The 19,598-nt window shown below is 41.8% G+C and overlaps 1 protein-coding gene across 1 annotated transcript in view; it reads right to left on the reverse strand.

The window, feature by feature from the left end:
• The window catches only part of AKAP6 (A-kinase anchoring protein 6), a 698,126-nt gene that overhangs the window by 618,433 nt on the left and 60,095 nt on the right, over nucleotides 1–19,598 (reverse strand). Inside the window, exon 2 of the mRNA XM_030214549.1 lies at nucleotides 4,240–4,491. Within this exon, the coding sequence (XP_030070409.1) occupies nucleotides 4,240–4,491 (252 nt within the window). The remainder of the gene's footprint in view (nucleotides 1–4,239; nucleotides 4,492–19,598) is intronic.

Below are 19,598 nucleotides of genomic sequence, written 5' to 3' on the forward strand. Positions count from 1 at the left end.
TTACAGGATTGTGATATATTATTCTGGAGTAGAAAGTTGTGTAATTTGTCAAAATGTGGCAATGCATACAACATAAAAAAAGAACAGCTAGTATAAAAGCCAAAATGTAAACTTTTGTCCATCATGGACAATTGTGAAAAATGTCTATTTCTACACATTCCCTCAGATTCTATACAGGTTGCCCAAAGTTAGGCGCCCAGGACAAATGCATTTGCAAATTAATTAGTTAAAGAGGCATTAAAAATCAATAATTGAAGTTAATTGGCAACAATTTGTATTTGCATGCACGTCTGCCCTAGCTAACCTAACTTTTCTAGCGCGCAACTCAAAAGGGGAATGGCCATGGGAGGGGTATGGGCAGATCGGGGGCATTCCTAGAAGTTAGATGCAATGTTATAGAATACTATGATTCGCGTGTCCAACTCCCCAAAAAAGGGCGCCAGCATTTACACCAGGCGTCATCAAATGCTGGTGCCTAAAGTTAAGCATGAAATCTGCGCTAAGCTAGTATTCTATAAATGGTGCTCAGCACAGAATGCCCTTTATAGAATACTAGTTTAGTATGGATCTTTTTGGCACCATTTATTGAATCTAGCCCATTAAGGGTAATTCTATCATAGTGAGTCTATTTTCAGGGGCCATGAACACATGTGTATAACCAGAATTTTTCTTCACTCAACGAGTAGTTAAACTCTGGAATTCACTGCCGGAAAAGGTGGTTAAGGTGGTTAACTTAGCAGACTTCAAAAAGGGTTGGACGGCTTCCTGGAGGAAAAAGCCATAGAATGTTATTGAATGGACGAGGGAATAATACAGTATTTCTAGAATGGGTGGGACAAATTGCTTGTTCTTTTGACCGCTGTCGGTGACAGGGTGCTGGGTTTGATGGACCCTTGGTCTGTCCCAGCATGGCAATGGTTATGTACTTATATACTTAAGTGTGTATGCGCACACATACCTGAATAAGTGCTAATAATCCTGGGTACACGCTATTCTATAATCGGGCACCTAAATGTGATGGTGTGAAGTTTGAGAAGGTTAGAGCATACACATGGGCAGAGTCTGGCCATTCTTTGGGCAGGGTGCACAATTACACACATAAATTACAGAAAGCTATAATTTGTGCGTGCTTTTGGGCAGTCTAGGCACAACCATTTAAATAAGCTCTACGTCTGATGTAAGTGGCTGCGCATAAAATATATATGCAGATTTGCCCTGCTACAGTATTCAGTAAAAAAAAGTGATCACCTACTGTTTTAATAGAATAGGCTCCAAATAGGCACCTTCTTGGCATCTACAGACAGAACCACTGTTAGAGAAGTACCCTCCTAGTAGCTGATATTTAAAAGATTTGTACTCCTAATTTTGGGGTCCTTGTACTAAGCTACGGTAAGAAACGGCCTTAGAGTAGTACCCTCTTTCCTGCTCACTAAGGCAATTTTTATTGGAGCAAAAAAAATGCTTTTTTTCTGTTATTTTCATTTCTGGCCATGCGCTAATTTTGTCATTAGCACTCGGCCATTTTTAAAAATTACTGTGACAGCACCTATTTTGTGGGTGGAAAAGGCACCTGTGTTAGCTGTGCGCTAACCGATTTGCGTGCGGAATATAGAAGCACTAACTGGTTAGCACAGGAACACCCACTCTCTGACATGCCCCCTCAAAAAAACAAAAAATTAGCACATGGTTAGAGTGTGCACATGGTCAAACTAACATAGAACGCTTTAGCGCGTTCCTTGTTAAGCCATTTTTGCTGTGGTAGGCACAGTTAGCGCCTAACACAGCTTAGTAAAAGGGCACCTCAGACTTAGTGGTCTGTTTTCAAAAGTATGGTAATATGGTAAGTGCAAAGGCTGTGAGCTATTCTTCACCATGCATTAAGCTCCGAAGTTTATAAATGGCGACTACAGTTGCACATGCAAACCAGCGTGCATAGCCAATTTGCATATACAATCTAATTGCTTAAGAAGCTAATCAGCACCAATGATTGGCCACTAACAAGCAATTATCTGCACTAATCATAATTTATGTGCACAAATTTATGAATGTATTCTGTAAAGTGGTGAAAGTAAATTCTAATGTGCTGATCACAAAAGGGGGCGTGGCCACGGGAGGGGCATGGATAGGTCATGGGCGTTCCTATAAATTATGTGCACTGTTATTAGAATACGCCTGATCTGCGCCCAGATTAGGTGCGGGCATTTACACCAGGTTTTAGTTGGTGTAAATGGTTGCGCCTAAATTTTAGTTGCATATTCTATAAACCATGCCTAACTTTAGGAGAGGTTTATAGAATAGTGCTAAGCATGGGGGGGTTTTTTCACCACTGATTTTTTAAGCGCCATTTATAGAATCTAGTCCTAAGTGTTTTGGCTATTAGTACAAATGTGTTTACCACCTCCTATCAAAGAGGCAGTAAATGCATCTGTACTCAGTGCACAAATGATATTTAGCATACAGTAAAGTACCTTGTGCTAGTGCAATGTGCAGTCTACTCCCATTTTCTCACCATAACTCATCCAGTCATCGTCCTTTAATATGGCATGTGGTTTAGTGCATTAATAAGCAAAAAATGTCATGCCAGTGCACTATTTATCACCTCATGTGCTAACAACATACACTAATTTGTGCACTAACCCCCAGATTCTATAAATGGCACACAATTTTACACATGCTAAACTGTGCACTATTCTGAGATGTGCGTGCAATTAATGAGTGAATTAGTGCCATTAATTGGATGCTATCAATTTTAGTGTTAATTGGCAACAATCTGGATCTGCACACAAATATTGCTAAGCATTACTCTATAAAGATTCACGCTCAAATCTTATAGCACACAACTCAAAAGGGGGTGTGACCATGGGAGGGGATAGGCAGATCATGGGCATTGACTAAAGATGTACACAGTATTACTGAATACCAGGGATCTGCGCCTAACTTATGTGCCAGAATTTATACAAGGTTTCAGTTGATACAAATCCTCACGCCAAAGCTCCGCATGGAAATCGGCTCTAAGCTCTAGTCTATAAAAGGTGCAAAACTCAGAGCACCATTTATAGAATAATGCTCTGTGCTGATTTTTTTCAGTGCCCAAATTTGAGTGTCATTTACTGAATCTAGTTCTAACTGCTTAGTATAATTTAATAAACAGGCACCTTGGGCACCCAAATTAGCCTCTTTGAACATTTACTAGGGCTGAGTATCTAAATTTATGTATACAAATTTAGGCTTTTAGACTTAGGTGCCTAAAAATGAGTGGCAGCAAGGCCACATCTAGGGCAGGGGGGAAAAGTTCAGACTTTGGCACTGATTTTCAGCACTTGGCGCTTAAATTTGACTCATAAATTTAAGTAACTCAATGGCAGGCCTACATTTATAAGCATAACTCTTAAGGGAGGGGTGGGGGGTTCTGTATAGGTCACCCAAAGTTAGATGCCGGGATGATCTGTGCTCAGCATGAATTAAAGGTCGTTACATGCAGAACAGCCTTTATAGAATATTAGCTTAACATGCATTTCTCACTTAACTTTGGGTGTGAGCATTTACACCTGCCAAAGCTGGTCTAAATGCTCACACCCAAACAATGGCAGATAGGTAAGGAAATGTAGGTGTTCTATAACACCACACCTAAATTCTAGGAATGCTCCTGACTCACCCATGCCCCTCCCATTACCATGCCTTTTGGAGTAGTGCGCTGTGAAAATTAGGCATGTATGTTATAGAATAGGGCATAGGACAGAATTGTGTATAACTCCTATTGACTGCCAATTAAATGCCCATTAATGCTCATTATTGACTGTTATCAGCCAATACACTTTGCACGCAGATCTTGAGTGCCTAACTTTGGGCGACCTAAACAGAATCCCTCCCTAAACACCTAAATTTAGGTGAATTTTCAGAAGCTCCTAAGGTTTACTGAAAAATAGGCACATATTTAGGAGCCTAAATTTAGGGATTTGACTTTTTTGAATATCGAGGCCATTTTTATCAACATAAAATTTAATGAAATTAAATGAAAATTTGGGGATGAAATAGGAAACTCCCAGTAAAATTGCATCTCACAATGCATTTGCAAACGCTCTTTCATTTTATTTATTTATTTTGAAAGGGATGCCTGGAAAATTTTGTCACTTTTCACCATACATGCAGATATGTTCCCATTAATGAACATGAGACATTGTTAATACTGCTCCTATAAAGGTCAAGTGGCACTTCTTTTGCCTAGCTAGTATGCCATACTTCCTGTGTCTCCTCAGAAAACGCTTGCAGGATGTCTGTCTGCCTGGTGTAGTTTCCGTTGGTGTCCTGCAGTCCCTGTAGGATGCGTTCCCTCAGGACTAGCACGGAGACTCGCAGCTGATGCCAGAGTAGCTGAACTGTGTGGATGTCGACTATCACATTGACAGAACAGGACAACAGCTTGAGAGAGAACTCAGTCTCCAGTAGAGCATGGATCTGCTCGACGTGGTCTGAGATATCTTCGCATATGTCCTGTGGCGAGAAAGAAAAAAGGTCTTAATCAAAGCAGTTCACTTGACTGTGCATGTTTAGCTGCACGCTTATTTGTTTCTCTCCTGAAAACTGTGTCCTGGAGATACCATAGGATAGTGGAACATAATTGTTCTCATTTTAGAAGCCACAGAGGGGGCGATTTGGGCGACCCTGAGAGAAGGACTCCCATCTCCCAATTTGTGTCAGAAGATGGGCGTCCTTCTTTTTCCGATTATGCCGCTGACAGTCACGATTTATACATGTAAATAGGGCATTTATATATAGAGATCACATATATGTGTAAAATCTGAATTTGGAAACTGGTATTTACATGTATAAATTTGCACTCTATGCAGACTGCAAAGGGGCATAGTTTGGGCAGGCAGTGGCGTTCCTAGGGGGGCTGACACCCAGGGCGGATCGCCGATGCGCCACGCCCCCCCCTTGATGCAGCGCGACCCCCCCCCCCCCGGGCGAAAGGACACCCCTCACGAAAGAACCCCCCGGGTGCACGCCGGGGGGGGGGGTGCCGCGCGTGCCTGTCCTTCGTTCGTTCCATGCTCCCCCTCTGCCCCGGAACAGGAAGTAACCTGTTCCAGGGCACAGGGAGCATGGAACGAACGACGGACAGGCGCACATGGCACCCCCCCCCCCCCGGCGGCATGCACCCAGGGTGGACCGCACCCACCGCCCCCCCCCCCCTAGGAACGCCACTGTGGGCAGGGCTTGTTGAATGCATGGACTAGGGTGAGAAATGAGTAGGGAATGGACATGGATTCTACTTAGCAGTTATGGGAACTTACTGTGCATGAACTGTTACTACAGCAGATAATGCAGCTCACTTAATGCCACTTGAATAGGTGGTGTTAAATGCATCCATGTTATCTGTCATACACTTCATGAGCACTAAGGAGTAGATTCAGTAAATGTCACCCAAAGTTAGGCACCAGGATGATTCACGCTAAGCTATCATTCACTACAAGATGCTCCACGCTGAGAGTCCTTTACAGAATAGTAGCTTGACATGCTTTCCACACCTAACTTTGGCCATGAGTACTTACGCCTGCCAAAAGCTAGTGGAAATGCTAGTGCCCAACTGATGCCAACTGAGTTTGCAAATACAAGTATTCTAGAACACGGTGTCTAATTTGTGGGGACACCCCTGACCCACCCATGGCCACACCCCTCTTTGCAGTTGTGGAAAGAGAAGTTGCGCGCCCAGTTTACAGAATAGGGGTATAAGTCAGTTACACCCACAACTGCAAATTAGTGCCAATTAGTGCTGGTTAACATCAATTATTGGTACTTAGCTCCAATTAAGTACCAATTTAGCAGCAATCAGATAATGATGTTGCGTGCATTACTGACCCTATTCTATAACTGGGCGCGTATTTGCAGGCCTAACTGTAGTTGCCATTTATAGAATTCGAGGGTAAATGTATTTTCTCTGTTTTTATTGCATGGACAGACGCTGTGAATGCCACCAACAGCTAAAGCAGAGGCTTTGAAGCTCCTATTCGGTAATCTAGGCAAACACTATGAGGTAGCCACAAGTCTTTACCACACTTTAATAAAAGGGCCCCATCTGTCTTTGTAAAATTAGCCTGTATACATTTATACCTACATAGAAGCAGATGCACACATATATGGGTGAAGTATGGGTGTATCTACAAATTTTATAAACTACCTATGCATTTTTTTTAACTCTGGCCTGAACATACCTACGCACGGATCATGTAAAAGTACACATCTTAGAAAACAACAAGGCAACCGATCTGCAAAATCCAACGTGGAAAACAAACTAGCAGATCAGTATAATATCCAACAAAAACTTTATTGAAGATACCGTGTATGAAACGAATGCCCTATATGGTAAGTTCTTCTTCAAAGATCAACTGTGACAACTACCATAATTCAAAAATTTGTTGACATCTGTCGGTTTTCTATAGATGTCAGTCACAAATTTATTATCTTTAATACTGATGTTAATATCCAAAAAAGGTATGCATTGATCATCATGATTCATCTGGAATCTCAAATTTGGATCTAAAGTATTAAGCCAATTATAAAAGCTGTCCACATCCTGCATGTACAACGTGCAGGACATCAGAAACAGAAGGAAGCCTTTTGCGAGAAGAAGAGGACCTCGGCTGGCAGGGGTTGGGGTCCCCCGCCAGCAAAGGTAGGTGACGGTGGATTGGCAGCGGGAGGGGGGGGTCGAGAGTGTCGGCAGCGGGGGGCAAAATTGGCAATGGCAGGGGGGGTGTCGGCAATGGTGTGGGGGTCAGCGGTGCTTGGGGGAGCTAAAATGTATCCCTCACCTCGGGCTCTGGACCCCCCTCCCGCCAAAGTCTGGCTACGCCCCTGCTGCGCACAACTTTTTGGCACTCTCATGCCACACCCCCCCGTTTGAGTTACATGCTAGTAGAGTTAGGAGCCATGCCTTATAGAATAGCATGCGTCCAAATGCATGCACAATTTTTAAGGAGTGTCAATTAACATCAACAAATGACTGCTAGCACCCAATTATTGATGTTAATTGGCTTGTTACTCAATTATTTTTTGTGCGCTGATTTGGGTGCATACTTCTTGGTGCCATATATATAATCTGGCGGTAGGTGTAACTTCACATAGCAACTGTTAACAAAGATATATGGATCTGTCAGTAGGTGTTGCCACTACATTTGCAATAAGAAAATGAACTACATCCTTGAGCCAGTAATGGTCACTGGAGCCTATTTGTTGTGATTTTGCCTAATTTTTAACACAACAAAGAGAAATAAGAAAAGGAAGTTGCAGATGCCGTTGGTTCAAGTCATCATTTTGGCTGCTAAACAATATTATAGTAAATTATTTCATTATTATTATTTCAATTATAATTTAAACAAGTGATTATCTTTATTTTCTTGCTATTTTATTTTCTCTAGGAGGAAAAGGCTTCAGATGCTCAGCTGTTTTTACTTTTGTAATTTGCCAGGCAGGCTTAATCATCAGCCTAAAAACCTCCTATGTGTAAAGCTTATTGATTTTTATAAATTTTCTCAATTATTTCTTGTGTAATTCCTTCTCAAAACTTTCAAAATCCATAAATAATTTTCATAAGGACCCCTCAGAAAGATGAGGTAGGTAATAGAAGACAATTGATTGGTTAAGGAGAGCCAGTGTCCTTTTCAAAAACAGCATTCACCATCTTTAAAGAGGCAACATTAAGAGACATTCAAAGTAATCAACTAGGGTAAGAAAACTTAGAGTTACTTTTTCTATTTCCAATGGGTAAAAGGTCCATAAGCTCATAGAGTCTGATTTACTTTCTGCAGGACATGGAGGAAGTTGTGCGGCACGGTTTGTCTCCTGAAGGAGCAGCGAAATGGAGGCACTCTCCTGATCAAACTAATGCTAATGGCACATTAACAAAGCTAAGTGACTATGGTGTCCTTATGAAAATTATTTATAAATTTTGAAAGTTTTGAGAAGGAATTGCACAAGAAATAATTTAAAAATTTGAAAAAATAATAAAAATCAATAAGCTTTACACATAGGAGGATTTTAGGCTGATGAGGAAGCCCACCTGGCAAATTACAAAAGTAAAAACAGTCGAGTATCTGAAGCCTTTTCCTCCTAGAGAAAATAAAACAGCAAGAATGTAAAGATAATCATTTGTTTAAATTATAGCTAAAATATTTCTATAAGCAAGTTTCTAGCCAGTTTATTGAAACAAGATTATTATTACAATGCAAATTACCTTTCTCATTCATGATAAGTATACACAAAAGTAAATAACTGTAGATCAATACTCATGACAAAATGAGAGTAAAGAATGCACATCAGTCACACATGCCATCTCTACTACTAAGGGTAGTGCACATCCTATAGAGAAGGTATCCTTAGCTGTTCTGTAGGGGTAACCCTAGAGGGGTGCAGTTCCCAGCATCAATGATTCTCAGTAGACCCACACATCCTGGCTCGAGAATGGCCCTCTGTCTCCCCATCCACCCCATGACGACAATTATCTTCTTTCTCCATGTTCACTCTCCCCTCCCCCCCCCCCCCCCCCCCCCCATTATCACCTTCAGAAATGCCAAGAATGGACCATCCCAAAGGGTAAAACTGAAGTCCAAAGAGTGAGATTTTCAATATTTAATTGTTGCATTGCTTTATAAATGAAAGAAGCAATACAAAACAATGTTCAGTTTTCTATGGTGCCTCTGAAATTATATACACAGGGTGAAGGCAGTAAGGGGTCAATTTTCAAACAAACTTGCCCCAGTAATTAAGCAGTTACCTGGCTAAATTTTCCTGGGATGAAAGTTTGCCTTCACTCAGTAGCTAAAAATATACACATGTACTTTAGACTGTGTAGACAGTGCTGCTTCAGATATTCCCAGGTAAACTATTTATATGGCACTGTCTCCATCAAATATACGCAGAGGACTGAATATTCAAAAGTATTTCTACATTTAGCAGCAGCCACTAAATATATAAACCTCCTGTGAATTTTCAGCAGTCCTATAGTGATAGAGCCACTGGAATTTTTTACAGACTGCCCCAGCCCTATAAAGACAATTCTATAACTTAAGCATTCATATTTACATAGTATGGCACCCAAAGTGCTATTCTGCAAATATCTGTTTAACTTATACAACACATATTTGCAAGAAGCTGTATATAGGGGTGGAACATAGGCAAGGCTGCCACTTACGCATGTAGTTGAAAGAGTACTGTAAACTACACGTGTCCCTGCTACACTTAGGTGCATGCACATAACCAGCTCTATGGTTCACATAAGTGAAAGTGCCAAAATTTTAGGTGAGTTGATATCCTAGGTTCCATTTTAGAATGAGTTCCTATTGCATGCCCTCCTGTCGCCTAACTGGAGGCATTCAGTTATTGAATTGCCAGGGCAGAGTGAGGGCCGAGCATGGACATTCCACCTAAGTGTACAGATAGACTGCAATATTCAGCCCCTATCCACTTAGCTGTATGAATAAAAAAGGCTGTCCTAAATTTATCTGTATACCTATCTGGATAAGGCCTAAATGTCCTCAGATATCCGTATAATAGCAGTTCTCACAGCTGTGTATGCATATTGAACATCACCACTTCTACAGACAGCAGCACCAAATATATGTAAGATATTTAGATGCCATTGCTAGCATTTTTAAAAATGCTGACCACGGTGTTTAAATATTGACCAGGCATTTATTTATATAATCATATCTACCATCTCCCTGGACACATGATCGATTGAAGCACAGATGAAAAATAATAAACAAATGAAACAATTTAAAATAAATCAATACTAAGACCACTGACCCAAAGGAAGCCAATTCCCATAAAATTAAATTCTAGACTCTGCCTTTGCGATTAAAAGGTTTTCATCCTCTTTAAAACAGACTGAACATTTGACTCACAAGGATACTCTTACAGAAACTCTCTAATGCATCTGGCAAACAATCTACTTTGGAGAACTAGCCAACAGGCAATCCTCAGCAGAATGTAAAGGTCTTTTAGGGTAACAGACATATCAACTAGGCAAAATAGTGTTTGAGTGTGCAAAAAAATGCAAACACTAACTATTTGAAATTTATCTGTTCTGCTACTGGAACCAGTATAGCTTGACCAACTGTTGGAGAGCATCATCTCACCTCCTTTCACCAGTTGCCACACATACGTGATGCTATGAATTATCTAAAGCTTCAAAGATTGGTGTGTACTTATAGAATAATGTATAGCCGGAGTATTGTCATGTACATGTGCACATGTCCACATATGCACATAAATGACTAGAATACTGGCATTTAAGCAGCATATTCTTGCCACCTAAATCTAGATGGCTCCTTATAGAATTACCCCCAATTCTATAAGGAGCTAAAATAGCATGTTCTTTTATGTGACTCATGTGTAGGTATGTTCAAGGACGGAGTTTGGGCAGAGTGCAGACAGAATCACAGTTAATGTGCTTTACAGTGTTTATAAAATATATATGTATACATGTACTTTACATACATGTGTAAATGTCCACAGCTTTAGTCTAGGAGCAATTTCTGCCATTTTGCCCCTAGTATATTCTAAAGACATGTAGCAGGCTACCAAAATTGTTTTGTCATTGACATTGCAGACAGAACATTCTGTCTCTTGATCCAGAAAACAGATGCCAGAGTGAAACAGGAGAAGGTACATTCATAGATTCTGATCCAATTGGATTCTACTGTGAGTTTTTGGAGGGAATTATAAAACCTACCAACAGGGGAGGAGCCATATCCTTCCTCCCCTAGAGGGAGTCCAGCTAAAAAGAATAAAGAGGAGCAGTAAGTGGAGAACCTCACCCTGGGGCCCACCAGATTCTTAGCTGCCTGCTCCAGAAATTAAGGGAGGAGCAGGAGAAGTAATAAGGCTATCATTCTGTTAATAAGTTGTCCACTGGCACCTTAAGGAGTAAATTTAAGTGTTTTCTACCTGCTTTGAACTGTTCAGAGAGGTTATTCTGATCCACATCTGTCTCTCTGAGGCACAGTGTGTTCTAAGGTAGAAGGTCTGGTAACGGGGAGACTGGATCCTAAACCATAATCAGAGAAGAACAAAGATTGAAGCTGCCGACAACTAAATCCCAAATGGGGAAGGGATTGAAATCTGAAAGCAGTGGAATTGGAGTGCCAACTTCCTAAAAATGTCAGTGGATTAATTTACCAACCCTAGGGCATATCCCTAACCTGCTAACAAGGCAGGTTTACAGCACTCGGAGCAGAAAAAACATACAAATACCCTTGGGATATGCGTATAGTAACTCTTCACCACCTAAGAGAGAAAGATACCAGAGGCTCACAATCTACCTCCTGTAGGAGTTTAGCGTACTATCTTTGCTGTTGCTAGAGGTATAAAAGATGCGACAGTTGGAAGTGAGTTAAGTTCCACCAAAGCAACCTTTCAATATTTATTTATTTATTTATTTGAGACATAAGTTTGGGTTCTATATGGCTAACAGGAAACAATTACTAGAGTACAATGCAAGTAATGTGAGCATACACAAGAAATGGACAATTAAAAAAAAAATTACCTCTGTACTATAACCAAAACAAGATACCAAACATGTTCAGGAACTAACAAGTGCAGGTGAGGGATTGATCAAATAGAAATGCCTTCAGCAACTTACAAAATAATAGATAATCAGTAACATATCTCAATGCACTTCTTTAACTGAAGTGTTATGATTGATGTTGCAAACAATTTAACCTTGCCTTTTACATTTTAGTATTCCTATATGGTACATACTTGTTAAATGCCAGAGTGTCCCTTAATCAAACTTTTTATATTAAAGACAGCATGGTTTCCAGTGATAACTCTTTTGCTATCCACTATAGTGAGCTCACTAACTTGAGGGGAGCCTGTAATAGTCTGTGCCGTGAGTTGAAGATAAGTGGGGGAAAGGAGTACATTTGGCCATAGACACTATAAATTGATCATTTACCTGCCTGAGGGGTGACCCTCAGCCCCATTACATAAGGCAACCACTGCAGATTCATAGGCACCCATGAGTCTTTATAAACTAGGTTGGAAATAAGTGCCTTTTCGGACTTCAGGTTTAAGTTATTAAATTACCATCCATGTATTTAAAATGTATACGAAGGCGTATTTTCAAAGCACTTAGACTTACAAAGTTCCGTAGCAACCTATGGAACTTTGTAAGCCTAAGTGCTTTGAAAATGAGCCCTACTGCGTCCATAAAGACCAATATAACAAGTGTCATTCAAAACATAAACCATAATAACTTCTCTAAATCTGTCTATTATGTTAGCCAGGCTGGCTGGCTGGCACTAGCTTGATCGAGAACTTGTTGTTAGGGTGAAGCTCTGTTGTGCAACAGGACACTGAGGAGGCTGTTTAAGTCTGGCATGTCTCACAGTGCTGCTGCTGAACCCACTGTCAACTGCCCAATTCACTCAAAGCTAGCAACAGCTGTGACTCCATCGCCCAGTTGTTATAGTCCATCAAGCTTTTGATCAAGCTGTTGCCAGACAGCCTAGCTAAAATAATAGACAGTGGTCTGTTGCCTGCAATAGAACCCCTGAAAAGCCCAGTATTCCATTAGAACTCAGGGCTTGGGTTAAGCAAAAAATACTGACAAGGGAGGAAAACAGAATACAGGGAAGCCTGAACATAAAACCTCTGTCAGTGGAAGAAGATGGCTAGAACACGTTCTGGAGACATTCAGATTTGCAGCCATATATCAGTACATGCATGAGTCAGTAAAATCAGTATTTATTGATGGACCAGCCAGCTGGCTCAGTGGCACTACTGCCATGTAGAGGACCTGGGTTCGGTGCTTAGATCTTCTATTCTGTGGGTCAGCCAGGCCTGGAGATGTTACAGAAACAGTCTCTCCGATATTCAGCCAGCATCAGGCTGTGCGGTGACTGCCTGACACCAGCGCTCAGACTGGAAGTTCAGTGCCGGCCCGTATCTGGTGACCGGCTCTGAATATCCAGTTTCACTTTTGACCACGGTAACTTTACCAATTAAGCTGATATTCAGCACTAATCGGTTAACATAGCTCCAAAATCTGGCTCTAGAAGCCGCAATAGCACAAATAATGTCACAGTCCAAACCAGGGGCGTAGCCAGACTTGCGTGGGAGGGGGGTCCACAGCTCGCGGGGAGGGGGCACATTTTAGCCCCCCCCTGCCGCCGCCATTGTCACCCCCCCGTCTCTGCCGACCCCCCTCCCGCCGCGAACACTCCCCCGCCGCCGCCTGCCTTCCGTTTTGCTGGCGGGGGACCCCACTCCCCACTAGCCGACATCCTCTCCCATAGAACGCAGTGGCACTGTCTGGCAGAGAAAAGTCTTCTTCCTTGCATGCTGACGTCCTGCACGTTGTACGTGCAGGACGTCAGACTCAGAGAACAGTTCTGTTCTCTGAGTACGTGCAGGATGTCAGCATGCAAGGAAGAAGACTTTTCTCTGCCAGTGCCGCTGCGTTCTACGGGAGAGGACGTCAGCTGGCGGGGAGTGGGGTCCCCCGCCAGCAAAATGGAAGGTAGGCGGCAGTGGGGGCGGGTTCGCCGGGAGGGGGGGTCCCCACTGAAATCTACGGGGGCCAGGCCCCCTCAGGCCCCACGTAGCTACGCCACTGGTCCAAACAGGAAAAATATAGCCCTGGCGCTTTCCTGCCTTCACCTGGGCTGGGCAGCCACCTCCCTGTCAGTGTTTACCTTCTCACACTGACCCCCCTGCTACAGTCTTAAACAAAAGGCTTCTACAAAATCTTTAAGTCAAAGTAGAGAGAAGGGAAAGGATCAAAAACTTAACTCCATGCTTTCCTCTGCTATGTGGGAACCAACTCCTCCTAGTTTACTCGGGTTACCTCCTTCCACCTCCATCTCACACTGTGCTCTCTATCTTGGTTCTCACACTCCTGTTCCCCACATGCTCACATGTTTCACTATATGCGTTACAGCCTGCTCCAGCTCGGTCAGACGCTGACACGTGCGCATGTGTCGGCGTCTGACCGAGCTGGAGCAGGCTGTAACATGGTCTACACCACAGGATCATTAAAAAATTTAATTTGTTAAATTTTAAAATTTAAAAAATATAAAAAATTTATTATGGTTTAATTGTTCCCCTGAAGATGTGTATAGCGAAACATGTGAGCATGTAGGGAACGGGAGTGTGAGAACCAAGATACAGAGCACAGCGTGTAGCACTATATTATTCACAGATGGAACTGGGGACCATTTAAAAAGCAAAGAAAAAAGGAATGGCAGCTTGAGCCACAACCCACCAACTGGAACTACAAAAGAGAACTTGAGACAGCACGCCCCTAAAAGATAAGTTGAATTTCTAGAGATACAATAAGTTTTTAATGTTATAGCATAATGGAGAGGTTTCTCACTGATATATAAAAATCTTTAATGTTATATCGCAACGGAGAGGTCTGTGATTAACCCAAAAACAAAAACAAGTGGTAGGGAGGTAGGGACATAAAGTGCAATGATGGTGGGCATAGGTGCTATTTAACAAGTTATCTACTTGCTCAATGATATGCACCCGGTACTGAGCACTATCACATATGTATATATATATATATATATATATATATATATATATATATATATATATATATATATATACACACACACACACACACACACACACACACACGCATTTGATAAATGAACTAGGTTTCTATACTTTTTTGAGAGTTAAAATTTAATGCCAACAAGTGTAGAGTGATGCACTTAGGGTGAAGAAACCCGAAAGAGAGATACCGGATAGGAGGGGAGAGATTAGTAAGCTTGACTCAGGAGAGAGACCTTGGAGTGTTGGTGTCTGAGGATCTAACGGTGAAGAAACAATGTGACAAGGTGGCCAGAAGGATGCTAGGCTGCATAGAGAGGGGTATAACCAGCAGAAGAAAGGAGGTGTTGATGCCTCTCTACAAGTCATTGGTGAGGCCCCACTTGGAGTATTGTATTCAGTTTTGGAGGCTGCATCTTGCTAAAGATATAAAAAAACTGGAAGTAGTGCAAAGAAAAGCTACAAAAATGGTATGGGATTTGCGTTGCAAACCGTACGAGGAGAGCCTTGATGACCTGAATATGTATACCTTGGAGGAAAGGAGAAACAGAGGTAACATGATAGACATTCAAATATTTGAAAGGTGTTAATCTGCAAACATACCTTTTTCGGAGATGGGAAGGCAATAGAACTAAAAAACATGAATTGAGGTTGAAGGGGGGCAGACTCAGGAGTAATGTCAGAAAGTATTTTTTCACAGAGAGGATGGTGGATATGTGGAATGCCCTCCCGCTGGAGGTGGTGCAGATGAAAACGGTAATGGAATTCAAACATGCGTGGAATAAACACAAAGGAATACTGTTTAGAAGGAATGGATCCATGGAATCTTAGCAGAGATTAGGTGGCGATGCCAGTAATTGGGAAGCAAAACTGGTGCTGGGCAGACTTCTACGATCTACTCCCTGATTGTGACTGAATAGGTATGGATGGCCTGGAGTGTAAATTTTAAGAGTTTTCGACGTTAGCTTCAGAACTTAGTACAAGAACAGTGCTGGGCAGACTTCTATGGTCTGTGCCCTGAGAATGGCATGGACAAATCAAACTCGGGTGTACAGTATCATATACCACATAAAATAAGTTTATCTTGTTGGGCAGACTGGATAAACCGTACAGGTCTTTGCAGTCATTTACTATGTTACTATGTTGCTAATTACTGCCAATTAAGTGCTCATTAACTCCAATAATTGATTGTCAGCACCTAATTGACTAATTAGTTTATATGCAGATCTGGGATCCACACCATATTTGGGCAACCTATACAGAATCCAGGGGATAGTCTGTAGCACTTAGGTACCCCTATTATGCCTGCTATTGATATAGTATAAGCAGGTATGTCAAAATGTAGCCGCACCAATATTGACTTACATTAGAATTCTATAACAGCATCTGGAAACCCAGATGCCATTACCTAATTAGGGCTCAGCACATGGCATTGAGACACCTACATTTTGGTGCTCAATTATAGAATTGCCCCCTTAATTTCAACTTATTCCACTGAATAAAATATATCCCAACCCTCAAAGACCCCAAATAGTCAATACTTTTTAGAGCTCCCTCAAATATGGATGCTGCTGGTTGTATGCAGAACTTCAACTCTAGTATAATGAATGAGAATTAAACAGTGGAAGTCTTTGTTAAATTAGGATTTCTCCCTTGAGATTACATTTATGTTTCCAATTAAATCTCTCGCCTAGAAAACCTTTTAATTTTGTACAAGTACGTGTACTTGAAAAACTGATAATTCAGCTTGACAACTGTTAACAATACATTAGATTTATTCAAGGTGATAATTGCTAATTGGCTGATAAGTACTATATTTAATCGTAATTGCTGTATATTTAGGAATATTTTAGCAAAGTACTTGGCAATCACTTGACAATAGCTGTTGTGTGAGCCAAAACAGCTACATTTTTAGCAGTACAATAGGTGGTGGGCTTTTAATTTCAAATTCCACCTTCGCTTGATCTCAATGCGTAAAATACAGCAATGTGGCTCGAACACCAATTCATATCAGGTAAGTTGTGGTTTCATGGACCTAGAGACAGGTGGATATAGTCCCTCTGCACAAGAGAGGGAAATGGAAACTATGGATCAATTAGCTTGGCCTTGTAGGGTAAGAATCGCTAATAAAGAAATAACTGTAGTATCTTCGCCACCCCAATCAATCATGCTTAAATCCAGTGGATTACAGGATCAATGTCAGCATGATTCACTAAGGGGAAATCAAACCAAACAAATGTAACTGTGGTTTTGATAGGATGACCAGAAGAAATGGTTTATGTATATTATTTAACAGTCCCCACATCTTCTCTTTTGGTGGCTTTTGGTAAGCGTATTCTATAACATGATGGGCGTAAGTTCCAAGTCACACAGTTGAAAAGGGGGCATGGCCATGGGTGTAGAATGGGCGGTTCATGGGCATTTCTATAATCTATACATGTTGTTATAGAATACACTCGGTCCGTGCCTCAGGGACCTGTATACTAAGCCATCCTGTAGGCATGCTAACTTTTTAGAGTGTGCTACAAATTAGAACATGCTAATGCTAGAGACACCCATTATGGGTTACAGAAAACTGTAAGTTATACTACTACTACTACTTAGCATTTCTATAGCGCTGCTAGGGTTACGCAGCGCTGTACAATTTTAAACAAGGGGAAGGACAGTCCCTACTCAAGAGAGCTTACAATCTAAAGGTAGTAAAACTATGTAGTCAGTGTAGGTATCATGAATGGGGAAGGTGATTAGGCGCCAAAAGCAAGGGAGAAGAGATGGGCTTTGAGTAAGGACTTGAAGATGGGCAAGTTATACCCATATCACTGAAACTTATGAACACATACATCAGGTCTAGGGCTGGCATAAGTTTTCACATTTAACTTAAATACTCTCTGACCCTATCTCTATGTTAACCATCTCTCTGATCTCATGTGCAATTTTTTAAAAATTAGTCACCTTATTTTCTAACTTTTCTTACTCTCTTACCTATCTATGTTTCAATCATTTTTATTCAAAACTTAAGAAGAAAAGTTAACATCATCATGTATGAATGTCTGATATTTTCCCCCCATGTGGCTAAACTAACACATAGTACTTCTACCCCAACAAATAGGACTTAACCTTCCCTCCTATTCCCTTCCCCTCCACCCACCCCCCTTTTTGTTTCCCTTGCTATGGCATCAAATGAACATAATAACGCAGGGTACAAGGCAATATCTAGAAGTTTAACAGTCTACTCCTGGCAGTTGGAGTCAGAGTATTCCAAAAGGGAGTCCAAGTGAGTTGGAAACGCACTCCAGTCTTCGTTTTAAAGTCTGTAATTCCCATCCTCTCTACCCGCAGTAACGTTATTGTACGCACATGCCACTGCGATACTGTAGGGTAGTTGTATGTAAGCCATTCTGAGAGTATTGCTTGTTTAGCCACTACAATAGCTTTGCGTACAAAAGCGGTAAATCCTGATGGGACAGGGTGTATGAGAACAGGATGGCCCAGGAGCAGTGCCGAGTCATACTTCCAGCCCGCCTTCCACATCTCAGAAACATATTGTACTAGCTCCTTCCAAAATCGGACTATGCCCTTGCAGGACCAAAACATGTGCCCGAGGGTGGCCCCCGGATCCCTGCATTTGAGGCACTCTCCCCAAGGCGAGAGTCCCATGTGAAAGGCTCTTCTGGGAGAAATATAGAGTTGAAGAGCAAATTTGTATTGTAGCTCCCAGTGCTGTGTCATGTTCATTGTTTTGCGCATTGTAAGCACATGGGACTTGAACTGAGGCAATGTAAGGGCCATGGGGATATCTCGTTTCCAGGCAGCCAGTAACTTGGCATAGTCCAGTTCAGTAACTGTGTCCCTGATGTGCCTGTGATGGAACGTGAGGGGCACTTTTTGCTGTGCCTCTAAAGAGAATGCTGTTGCCAACTCTTCCTGGACATCCTTCGCCAGCGCCTCCCAGGACAAGGAACGTATATAATGCTTTAGCTGTGCATAATAGAACTCATCAGAGGGCGGCAGGGCGTATTCAGCACAGAGCTCCTGAAATGACTTTATCTGTCCTTCACGGGTAAGTACTTGTAACAAGTATACTATCCTTTTCCTTTTCCACCTGCGGAACACCGAATATAGCCTTCCAAGTGCAAAGGCAGGGTTCCCGCATATTGGCAAGTATGGTGTAACCTTCGAAGAAAATCCGTGTAATTTACAGATCCATTTCCAAGTTGCTTTTGCTGATGTCATTATTCCTGTATGCTTCAGTAGGGGGGGCAATGGTAGTCCCATCGTGTGCAAATAGCTGCTGAAGTGCGTTTCTGGGTATAATTGTAATTCCAGTTCTGTATTTGTATGGTCCTGTGTTCTGCGAAACCAGTCAGTGATGTGGCGCATGCCACTAGCTATTATTAGATATTTCACGTTCAGTAGTCCCAAACCCCCATATTCTACCGGTATACTCAGTGTTGGAATGGAAATGCGGGGTTTCTTCCCACCCCACAAAAATGTTTGCATTAACCTCATTAATTTCTTTTCCTCCCCCCTCTTTAAGTAAAGCGGGAGAATTTGAAAAACATAGAGCCACTTTGTAACTACAATCATGTTGTACAATGCAATTTGCCCCAAGAGAGAGAGTGGAAGGGATCCCCATGCCTGCAATTGTTTTTCAGTGTCTTTTAATAAGCGTTGTATATTTAGCTCGTATAACTGGGACAAACCAGCTGGAACACATACTCCTAAATACTTAATCATGCCCTGCGCCCACTGTAAGGGAAACTGTCCAGGCCAAGATGTTTTGACGTCCGGTAGAATGGGAAGTGCAATGGACTTGTGTAAATTTAATTTTAAGCCAGAAAATTTCCCAAATTGTTCAATTATCTGCAGCAGCCTGCATAAGCTCTGGGTAGGGTTTTTCAATAGTACCAGCAGATCATCTGCGTAGGCCAACGCCCTGATGTCATGACCTGCCAAGGTGACCCCCTCAAGATCCTGGGTAGACGCAATGATCCTCAGCAGTGGCTCCAAGGACAAAACAAAAAGCAGTGGGGAGA

Source organism: Microcaecilia unicolor, chromosome 9 (assembly GCF_901765095.1).
Source record: "Microcaecilia unicolor chromosome 9, aMicUni1.1, whole genome shotgun sequence".
Classification (NCBI taxonomy): domain Eukaryota; kingdom Metazoa; phylum Chordata; class Amphibia; order Gymnophiona; family Siphonopidae; genus Microcaecilia; species Microcaecilia unicolor.